Raw genomic sequence first — 12,648 nt, 5'->3', positions numbered from 1 at the left:
TTCATTTTAGAACAAAGACTCTCAGCAAGCCTTCCGAGCAGAGGCATGCTGTACTGCTCCTCAGTGAGCTGGAACCGTGCCATTTCTATCAAATTCATGATCTACAGTTACATTCTTTGTCTACTGTAGCTCTTGCAAATAGGAGGTTAAAAAACATATTTGTGAAAATAATTATGATTTGTTTGTGCTGGTTAGTGTGAGTTTGGTGCTGACCTAGCTGGTGGAACAGCATACTGTAGTGTTTCTGGTGAAGCTGGCTGACCATGGAAATCTAGATGGCTAAATAACATACTGTAGGAAGCCCGATGGGGACACTAGCATCCAAAACACAACATATTCTTGCAGGGATAACTCTTACACTGCAAATAATCATTTTCTTAATCAGTATTTTTCGATAAAATATAAAATACCTTAAAACAAGATACATTTACTTGAAAAACATATTTGTCTGAGATAATAAGAGAGAATTTTCACAGAATATAACTTGAATTAAATAGTTTTTTAACCAATAAAATATAACATATTTTAGTGAGGTTAATGCTTAAAACAAGAATATGATAAGCAAAACATCATAAGAAACATACATTATTTGTCAAAACTCCATTACATCTGTAAGAGAAGAATTTTTAAAAGTGATGTCTTTGTTTATTTAAAGCCTGATTCACCCATACTGAGGTCTCTGACACTGTGTGCATCACAGGAGCACTGTGGGAATTAAATAGTTCTGAATGTTGAGATACATGCCTGTCTTGGTGTTTCCTCCCTTGTAGGTGATTCGCTGCACAGCGTCCAGTAGAGACTCCTTGTCACTATAAGAGCTCAGCTTGAACTCAGTCCTGGCGTCATCACTGAACTGAGCAATGGCTACCTGTCAGTGGTAGAAAATAATAAGCCATTTAGCACTCATTTAAAAGTGACATAAAAAGGTACAACAGTGTTTACATTTTTTTTTGAGGAAGACATGGAATAATTTTTTTTTTTTTTTTTATGAAGGCATATATTTTCTATCATGCAGCACCCATTTACAGTATGTCATAAATAAACCTAAAGTAGAACATTATAAAATATTTCACATTTTAAATAGAGGAATTCACTATAGGCATTTTTGCCACCATATTTTAAATTTCTGGGGCATTTTTGTCACTTTTAGTGGTATTTTTGTCCAGAGGCCTGGTTAATTTAACTTATTACAGGAAAAGTCCCCCTGGAGCTACCTGAGGTTAAGTGTCTTGCTCAATGACAAAATGGTGATGATACATTGACTGCTCCTTGTGGGATTTAAACCTACAGTATAATCTTTTGATATATTTTATATATAACTAGGATACACCCAGGGGTTAAATTTAGATTTTTGAGGAAGGGTAAATACAATACAATGATACTCAGTACTGCTGTTGGGCCTTGATGAAGATCTTCTGAGCCCTGGGCTGACATGTCTAGACAAAGGCTATTTTTATCTAATGCTTTCTCAGGGGACTGGGTTAAATGCCAGGCAATGTGGTCTCCAGCCCAGAATAGCCATTCCCATAATGCTTCAGTCCCACAAACAAGCACTGAGATAGGCAAAAATACATCTTTTTGAAGCAAACCAGACATTTTATATCATTAAACAGTTGCAGCACTTTGTCATGCGGTATTTTGGCAAAAAAACTGCATCTTATTGAACAATCACCCACAATTTAACTAAACCAGATGCTAAAAGTGCAGAAATAGAGCCATTGTTAAGTCATTGTCATTCTTTTCAGTGTGCAGAAGGTTGTTACAGATTCTGCAATTTGCCTGGTATGATTAAAGGGAAAGTTTGCCCAAAAATGAAAATTCTCTCATAATTTACTCAGGCTCATGCCAATCCAGATGTGTATGACTTGTTTTCTTCTGCTGAACACAAACAAAGATTTTTAGAAGAATATCTCAGCTCTGTAGGTCCATACAATGCAAGTGAATGGTGGCAAGAACTTTGAAGCTCCAAAAAGCATATAAAAGCAGTATAAAAGTAATTCATACGACTCCAGTGGTTAAATCCATGGCTTCATATGACAAGTGTGGTGAGAAACAGATCAATATTTAAGTCCTTTTATACTATAAATTCTCCTCCCTGCCCTGCTCCCTGCACGAAGAATGTGAATTGCCAAAAACAAAATAATAATTTGAAGGTGAAAGTGGAGATTTATAGTAAAAATGGACCTAAATATTTATCTGTTTCTCACCCACAGCTATCATATTGCTTATGATGCCATGGATTTAACCACTGGAGTCTTATGGATTACTTGTATGCTGCCTGTATGTGCTTTTTGGACCTTCAGAGTTCTGGCCACCATTCACATGCATTGTATGGACCTTCAGAGCTAAGTTATTCTTTTAAAAATCTTTTTTGTGTGCAGCAGAACAAAGAAAGTCATATACATCTGGGATGGAATGAGGGTGAGTAAATTATGAGAGAATTTTCATTTTTGGGTGAACTATCCCTTTAAGTATTTTGCACTATTACTGCCAACATAAAGCTGGTGGTAAACTGAATTTTATTTAAAACAAACCATGTATGTTTTATACAGATTTTTTAGTGACCATGGCTGCAGTAAATCATCAAAGGATGATCAAATAATGTAGTAGACCATCATAACAGGCATACTATATCCAGACGTTAGTGGTGCAAACAATCACACTTTTTGTATCTGTAAAGAGCAGATTTAGAGGACTGGACTGTGTGGTGAAGTGATGCTGTACAGCCCTAGTGAAGTATACCAGATTGCGGTAGTCTGCTGCATCCTCTACATTAACCTAGCACTCAGAACTGACCTGCAAGATTGGGAATTTACAGCATGCAAATTCGTTCGGCATTAAAATTCTGGGTGTGTTTGTGCTGTAACATAATTCGATAAAATTATGTAGACAGGGTGTGCAAATTAACAATGTTATCAGTGGGTACAAGTCCTTCTTAGTGAATTCCACCCTGAAACTTCTAGAGGAGCACAATTTTCTCAAACACGCTTATACTTTTTTTGCGTTAATCCTAATGGATGTGCATCTGGCATCAAAAGATTGTGGTCATGCTTTATTTGTTAAAATCTTTATAAAAAACAGAATTAGGTAGGCTGAATTTGACAAATATTTCATGCACAGCACACACCTGTGTTCCCTCTGGGCCAATCACGTCAAGTGCACCAGTTGTGCTGTATAGGAAGCGGATAATCTTCTGAAAGTTGTCATCTCCGATACTCCACGAGCCGTCTACAAGGAAAGCCAGGTCTGCCTTGGCTGCTTTACAAACTGAGAGAGAAAGTTTGAAAGAGGGAGAGAGACAGAGAGAGAGAGGAAGCAGGTGAAAAATCACTAACTAAAATAAGAAATTCTCATTTTTGTCTCAGTGCTAAGGTACAACATCTGTCGAATGATTTCAAACACTTCCCCTTCTCACTGACAGGATCTCCATCACTGTTAGCTGGATAAAACAAGCAGACTTAATTAATTTCCAGCTACCTCTCCTCTCTCTTGTTTGAGCCAGACTTTTGCTCTGCAGGATTAGGGCAAAACACATTGTATGTCCTCAATGAGAGTACAGAGAAAGAAATGTTTAGTCAGATAACCTAAAAATGTGCTTCATGTTTTAACATCTAAATTAACTGGTTATATTCAAGTCAAAAATATCATTTAATATGATGAAATCAGCCTGAATTCATTAGGTTACACAAACAAAACTAAATGTGAGGGTTAAATCAGGTAGAAATAGCACCTTAAGGTAACCATTGCATGTAACCACTTTCACAGTGTAATATACAACATGATTTGGGTAAAAAGATTTGGGTAAATATAGGAGATAAAGCCATTTAAAGTGACATATATATGATAAATCTAAAGAGGCATTATCTGTATTCAGTTTCAGGCCAAGAGATTATTCAGGTGTTACTTTATGATAAATGAAAACACCAAAAAACTTTCAGCTAGAAAATGAAGCAAATCTCATTCTCTGCCCCCTCAGGCTATCATTGAATGCTCATTACGCATGCGCATGGCGTTCTCCAAATCTCCCTTGATTAACATTGAGGATGATGGGCTATCTGTCTTGTATAATGGACATAAAACAAGTTTAAGATGCAGAAATCATATTATTTCTTAAAATAAATGTATGATTATGCCATGCACTTTGCACAACAGCACATTTGGCGGGGCTTAGCCCCGGCTGTCCCTAATGTAGAGACGCCACTGGATAGATCTAATATAGGAGGTTAAATAAAGTCCCTTAGGCATTTTTAGGTGTATTCGGAAGACATATTTATTGAGTGCCGAGTAGCTCAGAGAACAAATAAAGGTTAGCTGTCAGCTGAGATGTACATTAGTGAAAGGTCACATAACACACAGGGATATGGCCAACAAACAGAGAAAAACAACTGCAGTCAGGACAGTTTTTTTTACACACTGAGCTCCTACCTTCTTTAGCTGGCGGTATGGTAGGAGGAGAGATCGTAGTGGGTGGTACAGTTGGTGGTTGGGTGGGTGCTGGAGCTGCAGAAGCAACAAAGCTAAGAATCACTATACATTTATGTTTTTGGCACTTTTGTCCAGAGTGACGCACAGTGCATTCATGTTTATATACAGTTGTGCTCAAAAGTTTGCATATCCTTGGAGAATTGGTAATATATGTACCATTTTTAAAGAAAACATGAGTGAGCAGGCAAAACACATTTCTTTTGTTTCTTATGGGATTCACATTCAACTGTAGGTTATAACAGAATGGCACAATCATAAAACAAAACATGGCAACAAAGAAAAAAATGAAATGAACCCTGTTCAAAAGTCTGCATACCCTTAGTTCTTAATACTGTGTATTGCCCCCTTTAGCATCAATGACAGCATGCAGTCTTTTGTAATAGTTGTGTATGAGGCCCCAAACTCTTGCAGGTGGTATGGCTGCCCATTCGTCTTGGCAAAATGCCTCCAGGTCATGCAAAGTCTTTGGTCGTCTTGCATGAACTGCATGTTTGAGATCTCCCCAGAGTGGCTCGATGATATTAAGGTCAGGAGACTGTGATGGCCACTCCAGGACCTTCACCTTTTTCTGCTGTAAACACTGGAGGGTCGACTTGGCCTTGTGCTTAGGGTCACTGTCGTGCTGGAAAGTCCAAGAGCGTCCCATGTGCAGCTTTCATGCAGAAGAATGCAAATTGTCTGCCAGTATTTTCTGATAACATGCTGCATTCATATTGCCATCAATTTTCACAAAATTCCCCGTGCCTTTAGAGCTCACACACCCCCAAAACATCAGTGAGACACCACCATGCTTCACAGTGGGGATAGTATTCTTTTCACTATAGGCCTTGTTGACCCCTCTCCAAACATAGCGCTTATGGTTGTGACCATAAAGCTCTATTTTGGTCTCGTCACTCCAAATTACAGTGTGCCAGAAGCTGTGAGGTGTGTCAAGGTGTTGTCGGGCATATTGTAACCGGGCTTTTTTGTGGCATTGGCGCAGTAAAGGCTTCTTCCTGGCAACTCGACCATGCAGCTTATTTTTGTTCAAGTATCGTCGTATTGTGCTCCTTGAAACAACTACACCATCTTTTTCCAGAGCAGCCTGTATTTCTCCTGAGGTTACCTGTGGGTTTTTCTTTGTATCTCGAACAATTCTTCTGGCAGATGTGGCTGAAATCTTTCTTGGTCTACCTGACTGTGGCTTGGTATCGAGAGATCCCCGAATTTTCCACTTCTTAATAAGTGATTGAACAGTACTGACTGGTATTTTCAAGGCTTTGGATATCTTTTTACATCCATTACCTTGTTACGCGGGTCTTTTGACAGTTCTTTTCTGCTCCCCATGGCTCAGTATCTAGCCTGCTCGGTGCATCCACGTGAGAGCTAACAAACTCATTGACTATTTATACATAGACACTAACTGCAATTTAAAAAGCCACAGGTGTGGGAAATTAACCTTTAATTGCCATTTAAACCTGTGTGTGTCACCTTGTGTGTCTGTAACAAGGCCAAACATTCAAGGATATGTAAACTTTTGATCAGGGCCATTTGGATGATTTCTGTTAACATTATGATTTAGAAAGGAGCCAAACAACTATGTGATAATAAATTGCTTCATATGATCACTATCCTTAAATAAAAGACTTTCTGCATGATCAGTCATATTTTCAAAATGAATGTCAAAATTTCACAATTTCTGCCAGGGTATGCAAACTTTTGAGCACAACTGTACATATATATATGAAAACATGTATTCATTGTGAACGGAATCCTCAATTTTGGCATTGCTAGCATCATGCTTTACCAGTTGAGCAGCAGGAACACAATTAAAAACAGTGTAAGGCATGACTGTCTATTACTAAACAAACACACATAATCAGATTTATGATCTCAATGGAAAACCAATTTTAAATGAAAAAGGGCACATTGCTCTTCAGCAGGCTGTTTTAATCTGCTTCTTGGGCAATGATTCAGTGTATGTGGACCGGGAAGGGGCTGTTGTCTACACCTTATTGGCTGGAAATGGCATCATTGAATGGTTACTGCAGCCTCTAACTCACATGCTAACATATGTATTAAGAGAGAATATAGAGCTGTTACACTTACAGTATGGCTTTATGCACAGACACTGTTTTGGGGGATGGAAGCTTTCAGACCACATGGATGTATCAAACCATTTAAATCTGTCTGAAAATTCATGCTATGCCATTGTTAGCAGATTAGCTAGTGTATAAAAGGGGTTTCAGTACATAGCATCTTAGCTCACTGATCCAAACCAGCATTCACTACCGTGCACTTTAAAGGTAAATTGCTACTTTGATGAAGCCACATATCGATACATAATCAAGTTTTAAACTTTGTTGCTAATGGCAGCTGGATTTCAAGTTCTTGTCACAAATTCCTATTTTTGTTGCATTTGTAATCTTTTCAGTCACAATCTAGATCACTGTTTTGGCAAATCTCCTGAATCAGAATCATATCTACCCTCCGCTGTCCAATTGCCCTAGCAACACCTTAATGAAAACAAACTAAGTTGCCTTTTGTTTTGCTGGTGGCTAAAAGTGCCTGGAGAGGTGTAGTATCTGACACCTTTTAACATCTCAATAGTGTTAACATAGTGAAAACATATAGTCATCTCTGAGTATATTTACAAGTAGTTGCCATGGTGGTGACAGCAGGGCCCTCCAAGTCCTGTAAAAGAGTGAAGACGCTGATTTTGTACTGGATGTTGGGGGAAAGGTTGAAGAAGCACTGCCTGGAAGCACCGCCACCAATCTTCACTTCCTGTTTCTGTCCATCTATGAAACGAAAAGAAACAGATTTGAGCGAAAACATAGAAAGCAAGTAGCATATACCGGAACAGCTTTCAAGCAACATACAACTAAACATACTGTTAAATGCAATTGAAACTTTGTTAAGCCCCGCCTTCAAAACGTTACTATCAACTGATTTCTTTCCCCTTCTTGTGCATGCTAAGAATGTATATAACATTGGTAAGGACACTTTCACTTGCTCAAATGTAAATTAGTGCTACTAACTTAACAATAATACATTTATATGTTGATTCATGGTAGATAGTAAAGAGTTCACACTCACAGTACCATAGTGAGTATGTTAAAACTTGGTAACATTTTTCAACATATTTACAGTGAAATTTAACTATTTCTTTAAAGAAAAACAGTGGATCAAAAATATCTATTTAATTTCAGTTACAACAGCCTCCTCAAACAAACAATTGTGCTAATTACAGAGACTGTACAATGGAACCATGAAGCTATAAAAAAAAGCCTGGTGTTTGGTAGCAATATAGCAGCACTTGGAAGTGTTTCTTTTAACAGGCATGTGTTGTTGCACTAGCAGTCAATTTTTGGTAATCACAAATTGTTTGTTATAATGGACGGTACTAGGAGTAAATCATGTTTTAGGAAATGTAATACTCAGAGCAGACGTAGAATTCAGGGTACAAGGTAGCAAGGCCGTTATTTATCACCTTCATAGCTGTAATTATTTTCCAGAGCTGTTTCCAAAGAGAAAATGGCCAGTATATGAGCTCTGGAAGGGTAACCTTGTATTCAGCTCTGAGTTCAATGGAGAGGCCTTTAATCGCTTTAATCCGAGGCTGAGGACTGCAGGGAAATGGGTGCACCATAAGCAGCCCAGATTTACAGTATGTGCACCAAAGAAACACCAACAATTTCATTTTTTTCCCTATCTTTTCTTTTCAAATGTGAATGTGTTCTCACTCACACTGGCTCTTTCTGTCTCATTTTCTCTTTTTGTAGATATTTATTCATTGATCTCGGTTTTGTTTGTGATAGCAGATATTACAGTAATTTCCAGCAGCTTAGCTTGGTTCATACATCTTAATTTGTCTGCCATTAAACATCTGTGTCCAGGGGTAAAATTAATGGCTAGGGAAGGCTATTCAGAAGCAGCATTATACGACTAGATTAGATGTGAAAAACGGGAAAAGTTTTTTTTATTTATTTATTTATTTTTTTTTAATAGGGATGTTTCCCAAAGCACCCTGTTTAGGACCATGATCTTGACAAAAAGGACTCTGGAGTACATTAAGCAAAAAATTGAGATTTATGAAGGTATTTTGCTCTCCATTTTCCAATGATAAAGTGGGACTGAAATTGGAATCTAACAATAAGATCAACAATATTCCCTTGCTCAGACATGCTTTGATTGCTGAGCTGATCAAACAATGGGATGTGGCATTTGCCTATTTCAATACTGCTCTACAGAAAAGTAGCTTGCAAATGCTCCTGCTCAGCTCAATAAACAGCTTTCTTAAGAATCGTGCTTTAAGCATTTGTTTCAACAAACTGCACTTCTTAGTCCAGTCACATCTCTGGCACAAGCAGGACATTTCCTCTCCTTCTTACAATTGCACATAGGAAAGATCCACTTCACAAATGCTCCGTTCAATGCAAAAGATTCATATTGCATGTCTGTTAATAATGATTCTATTCTTTAGATTGTGTGGACTCTTTTGGACCTCACTGTATTTGTATAGGTCTGAATTAACATGGATACTGAATGACACAGACTTTAACTTGATGAGTGATTATTTGTGTCTCCTTGAGGACTATGCTGTTTTGCTTGCCATACTCATGCACACACACACGCACACACACACACACACACACACACACACACACACACACACACACTGGGTCTTCAAGCATGGTCTGGTTTTAATAGCACTACTGAGCTGGTAGCTATCCGAGTGGTCACATGCTGGATGTGGAACAGAAGATTTCCCGATTGCGTGATAAGCAGGAGCGCTGTGTTATCAGACAAGAGAAGAAAAACAATAATGGGAAAAAGGCTTTTGACTCAGTTTTAAATTTGAATTGAAGCCATGTTGCAAGCCAGCAGAGCAGTATGCATTCAATAAAAGGGTTTTGTATTTGAGCCCAGAAACTTTGAGGAATGTGTTGAAATGGGTCATGATCTCCCATTTACTCACAGAAACAAAGTAAATTTAATATTTCAAAACAGGAAGCCACCTTAAGGTTTTATTCTGCAGAAAATCTTGCCATCAGTTGTGCATTCATGAGTGCACGACAGAAGCTCCTTCACAGTGGCACAAGTGTTCATGCAACAACTGTTACTGATTTTAGAGCTAAACACAAGTTCTCAAGTGAATACACAAGCCATGTGAAGCTTCTTTCATAGTGCTCATGCATGCACAATGGACGTTTACATTTAAATTTTATGCAATTGGCAAACACTTTGATCCAAAGCGACAGTGCATTCAAGGTTTTCTGGGAATCAAACCCATGATATTTACATTGCTATCACCATGCTCTTCCAGTTGAGCAACAGGAACTCTCAATGTCAAGGACTGAAAAATTACTTAATTTCAATTTGTTTCACACCAAAATCTATCCCATCTGAATATGACGCATGAGTCGCATAGACTAGTTTTATGATACTTTTGCATCCTTTGTTAAGCTTTAAAGAGAGGCACTATACACTGCCACAAGATTCTGCCAGTAAGTGCCTTCTTGAGGAAAACACTTTTGAATATGAATGACTGTCATGTACAAGAGTTGATTAGAGGTGCAGGATTTTAAGATAGTAGTAAAACAGCATAGACAACTGACTGCCATCCCAAATTAAGAATATTAGTGGTGCTCAGCTGGTCTGCACGATATACTGTATAAAGAATTTTGCAATATATTGCAAATAAACTTGTGGTATCATTTTAATTAATTCGTAAAGTTTATAAATATGCAGAGAGCAGAAAAATATTAGGCATGCTTCTGGTGTGTTCTGATGATGACATAGGTGTGTGTGAGAAAGCCGAGCAAGAAGTAAAAAAAAAAAAAAAAAAAAGAGTCACTACATCTGCGCAAGAATGTTTGCATTTTGAACATAAAATATAAAATATATATTATTTCTCCACACAGAAGCATATATTTAGTCAATAAATGTTTTATTTTGCACACTGGAGAAGAAAATCAGGGTAGATTAAAAGCATGTTTTGCCAATAAAATACAATAAAACTAGGCCTTGATCAAAATAGTCAGTAGCTGTAACGCTAATGTCACGACCTTGGTCTGACAGCACTCTCCTTTCTGTTGTCTGTTAATGTGTTTGTTTCTGTCTAGTGTTTGAGCACATGGCTCTGTTGTGTTTTCTGTCTGCCATGCACTCTCCTTACCCTGCCTGCTTGTTTCCTCTTGCCACGCCTCCTCGTTTAGTCCTTGTCAAGTTGATTGTCTGCACCAGTCCCTCATGTATGTTCCTCTATATTTTGTGCCTTTTTTCCTCTTGTCTTTGTCGAATTGTTTTGTTAGTTTGTTCTAGTTCTAGTTCTAGTTCTAGTTCTAGTTCTAGTTCTTGTTCTTGTTCTTGTTCTTGTTCTTGTTCTTGTTCTTGTTCTTGTTCCTGGTCGGGCCTAGATATTTGTCTTTATTCTAGTTTATATTTTGGTTTGTTTTCTCTCCCCGTAAGAGTTTTGTGTCGCCTGTTTTTCTGTTGCTTTAATAAATATATTTACTTTCACTCATTCCTGTGCTTGGGTCCTTCTTTCATGCTAACGTACCATGACAGAACGATTCGACCACAAATGGACCCAGCAGGAATTCGTTATTTTCTTATTCTGATTCTCCAGTTCATCAAAGAGCTGCCAAAGTCAAAAAGCTCTTTGGTCTCCATCAGGGGAGCCAGCTGGTGAGTGTGTATTCGCTGTAACTTCAAGCGTTGGCCTCGGGTTTGGGCTTCAACCAGGAATGCCTCATTGATCTCTTTGTGGCAGGCCTGGTTGAGCCCTTCAAGTCTTTTATTCCTGTTGGTGGTGAAGAGGGGAGTCTTTCCAAGACCATAAAATTGGCTTTAAAGTGTGCTTATTTTATCTCAGCCTGCGTCTTGGAGGGCTCTCTCACCAACGATAGGTGCTGCAGCCCCTCTTCCCATCACTCGTAGGAGGAGAAAGAGACGGAGCACCAGCAGGCGGAAGCCATTCCCGTCGCCGACCGCCAGGTTCCCCAATCGCTGCCAGCGCTCCCGACCTCAGCGGTCGCCGCACCCCCTGTCCAGTCCCCCTGAGGCCGTCGACGAGCCTCCTGTCCAGTCCCCCTGAGGCTGTCGACGAGCCCCCTGTCCAGTCCCCCTGAGGCCGTTGACGAGCCACGTCCAGTCCCTGAGGCCGTCGACAAGCCGAGCCAGTCCAGTCCACTGTGACCGTCGGCAATCCTGTCCAACCCCCAGTGACCGTCGACCAGCCTTTTGCTCAGTCCAGTGGCCAGCACCCATCAGACACCACCTACAAACTGGCCCAGACCATCCCCCTAGTCTCCCCCACCAACCCTCCCTAGTCTGTCATCTGTCCCTCGGCCTGGTCTGTCTGGTTTGGACCCCAGGAGGTGTCCATTGGGGGAGGCATCCTGTTCCTCTATATATTGTGCCTTTTTTTTTTCCTCTTGTCTTTGAATTGTTTAGTTAGTAAGTTTGTTTATTCCTGTTCCAGTCTTGTTCCCAGTCAGTCCCAAGTTATTTGTTTTTATTTATTTTATGTTTTGGTTTGTTTTCTCTCCCCGTAAGAGTTTTGTGTTACCTATATGTATATATATTATTATTATTATTATTATTTTTATTTTATTTTTTTTACTTTCATTCATGCCCTTGGGTCCTTCTTCCTGCTAACGTACCGTGACAGCTAAAACCTACTTCGTTTAGAAGGCAGACGTTTTCAGAATAAAATGTAGCTACATATAAATAAGCTATATGAGAAACGATTATGTGGGAGTTGTGAAAGCAGAAAGTGTAGAAAATGTGTTGTCAATGCTCCATTTCTCCATAATTAGTTTATCTTGAAATGTCACTTGTTAATTTAGCTTACCCTTTGTTTAGCTTTCCATTTTGCTGGATAATACATTTTACAGAATGTCACTTCATGTCTCTTGGATATCATTGTTTTCTTGATGTAGATCTACTTAAAAATTCTTACATTTTATTTTGACCCATTAATCTTATTTAATGCAATATCCAACAAGTTTATCGCATACTGCATTTTCCCTCCATATATCTTGCTGCTCTAGCGGTCAGTTTGAAACCTTTTTATTCTTCAGAAATAAAAAAAAAAACCTAATATTTAATATGGTGGGGCAGTGAAATTTGAAATTTTTCAGTGAAAGACTTTTAATATGAGGAAGTAATGTTATT

The 12,648-nt window shown here is 38.7% G+C and overlaps 1 protein-coding gene across 1 annotated transcript in view; it reads right to left on the bottom strand.

Annotated features, from left to right (window-relative positions):
• Positions 1–12,648, bottom strand: part of LOC127453571 (collagen alpha-1(XIV) chain-like) — a 191,407-nt gene that overhangs the window by 87,925 nt on the left and 90,834 nt on the right. The window contains exons 25-28 of the mRNA XM_051720027.1: positions 7,119–7,265; positions 4,426–4,500; positions 3,128–3,267; positions 745–868 (exon numbers count right to left, since the gene is read on the bottom strand). Of these exons, the coding sequence (XP_051575987.1) occupies positions 745–868; positions 3,128–3,267; positions 4,426–4,500; positions 7,119–7,265 (486 nt within the window). The remainder of the gene's footprint in view (positions 1–744; positions 869–3,127; positions 3,268–4,425; positions 4,501–7,118; positions 7,266–12,648) is intronic.

Source organism: Myxocyprinus asiaticus, chromosome 16, assembly GCF_019703515.2.
Source record: "Myxocyprinus asiaticus isolate MX2 ecotype Aquarium Trade chromosome 16, UBuf_Myxa_2, whole genome shotgun sequence".
Classification (NCBI taxonomy): Eukaryota; Metazoa; Chordata; class Actinopteri; order Cypriniformes; family Catostomidae; genus Myxocyprinus; species Myxocyprinus asiaticus.
The sequence above is the reverse complement of the archived record's forward strand: the minus strand, read 5'-3'. Positions and strand labels throughout refer to the sequence as shown.